Source organism: Lactuca virosa, chromosome 3 (genome assembly GCF_052849685.1).
Source record: "Lactuca virosa cultivar CGN04683 chromosome 3, Lactuca_virosa_CGN04683_v6, whole genome shotgun sequence".
In the NCBI taxonomy this organism is placed as follows: Eukaryota; Viridiplantae; Streptophyta; class Magnoliopsida; order Asterales; family Asteraceae; genus Lactuca; species Lactuca virosa.
Window position 1 is genome coordinate 142253224 of NC_136428.1, and position 1540 is coordinate 142254763.

Below are 1540 nucleotides of genomic sequence, written 5' to 3' on the forward strand. Positions count from 1 at the left end.
CTGGATGATCAGTCCTTGTTGTCACACGGTAAATGTACACATCCTCTTTAGATTTGGATATAAGGAGTATCTGAATTGCCCTTTCTTATTTACTCTAGTTTTGCTTAGAGCAAAATATGAATGAAAATAGTAAAGTAATTTATGTTGATTACATTTACATACTAAAATGAACACACAATGCTTTAGCTAGCACTGGTTCTACCTTTAACACTTGTTTTAAGAGTAGAAGTGGTGCAGGCTCTACGCATTCCACGTTCTTGGAATGGCACGCCCGTCTTGAGCTTCTAGAACATAGGCACCATTCTTATGTGCTTTTATGACTTTGTATGGCCCTTCCCACGTGACACTGAGTTTCCCTAATGGTTCAACGTGGCTAGAATAGTTTTTTCTAATTACCCATTGTCCAACTTTGAAGTTCTTGTCCCGGACTTGGCGGTTGTAATAGCTGTCAGTCCGTGACTTATACAGTGCTTGTTGCACCTGTGCTGCCTCGCATTCCTCTTCGAGCATATCCAAGCCTTGGCGTCGCCCTTCCTTGTTGGCTACCTCCTCGAAACTCTCTGTTCGCAAGGAGCCAGTGATTATTTCCAATGGGAGGACCGCCTCCATCCCATAGGTTAGACTGAAGGGCATTTCTCCCGTGCTTGACTTTGATGTGCTGCGAAGGACCATAACACTATCGGGAGCTCATCCACCCATGCATAATTTGATCTGAGTAGCCGTTTCTTTAAACCATTGACTATGGTTTTGTTGGATATCTCCATCTGTCCGTTGGCCTAAGGATGCGCTACTGAAGTGAAGCGGCGGTGGATTTTCTTGTCCTCACACCATTCCTTGAAGGGACTTCCTTCAAACTAATTGCTGTTGTCACTTATGAGGATCCTATGAGTTCTAAAGCAAGCCAAGATGTTCCTTGTCGTGAACTTTATCATCTGCTTGCCAGTGACAGTGGCCAGTGGTTCCGCCTCTATCCACTTGGTGAAATAGTCCACGGCTACCAGTAAAAACTTTGCGCCTCCCGGTGTCGGTGGGAATGGTCCCACTATATCGATCCCCCATTGGTGGAAGGGCCAAGGGCTGGTGATGCTTGTCAATGGCATGGATGGTTAGTTTCGGAAAGGTTCAAATGCTTAGCATTCCTTGCCTTTCTTGGTTAAGGCTGCGGCATCGTTGTACACGTCCGACCAGTATACTCCTAGGCGGAGTATCTTGCCTATGACTGCGCGAGTGCCTTCATGTGCTGATGTGTCCCTAGAATGGCTTTCTTTGAGAAACTCCTGCCCCTCTGTCTTAGAGATGCACCTGAGCCACAGGATAAAATATGCTCTCCAGTACAACTGATTGTCCCTTATGGCGAAATGCGGTGCTTTGATTTTGACTTTTCTTGCCTCCTGTGCACCGTCCGGAAGCATGCCATGGCGTAGGTTACCGACAAATGGTTATGTCCATTCTAGAGGGGTTGATATGGTATTGACCTTATTGTTATCAATAATCCTTTCCGGGAATACTTCGACCATCACTTTCTTTGTGAGATGATCAT

At 45.6% G+C, this 1540-nt stretch overlaps 1 protein-coding gene across 1 annotated transcript; it reads right to left on the bottom strand.

The window, feature by feature from the left end:
* Nucleotides 1–240: 240 nt before the first annotated feature.
* On the bottom strand, nucleotides 241–633 carry LOC145164131 (uncharacterized). The gene has a single exon (XM_079082856.1). It carries the CDS (start codon nucleotides 631–633, stop codon nucleotides 241–243), a length of 393 nt encoding a protein of 130 aa, XP_078938982.1.
* Between the last annotated feature and the right edge of the window lie 907 nt (nucleotides 634–1540).

Excerpts from the sequence above, each read along its gene's own strand:
- LOC145164131 (XM_079082856.1), bottom strand. The coding sequence starts at position 633 with ATGCCCTTCAGTCTAACCTATGGGATGGAGGCGGTCCTCCCATTGGAA.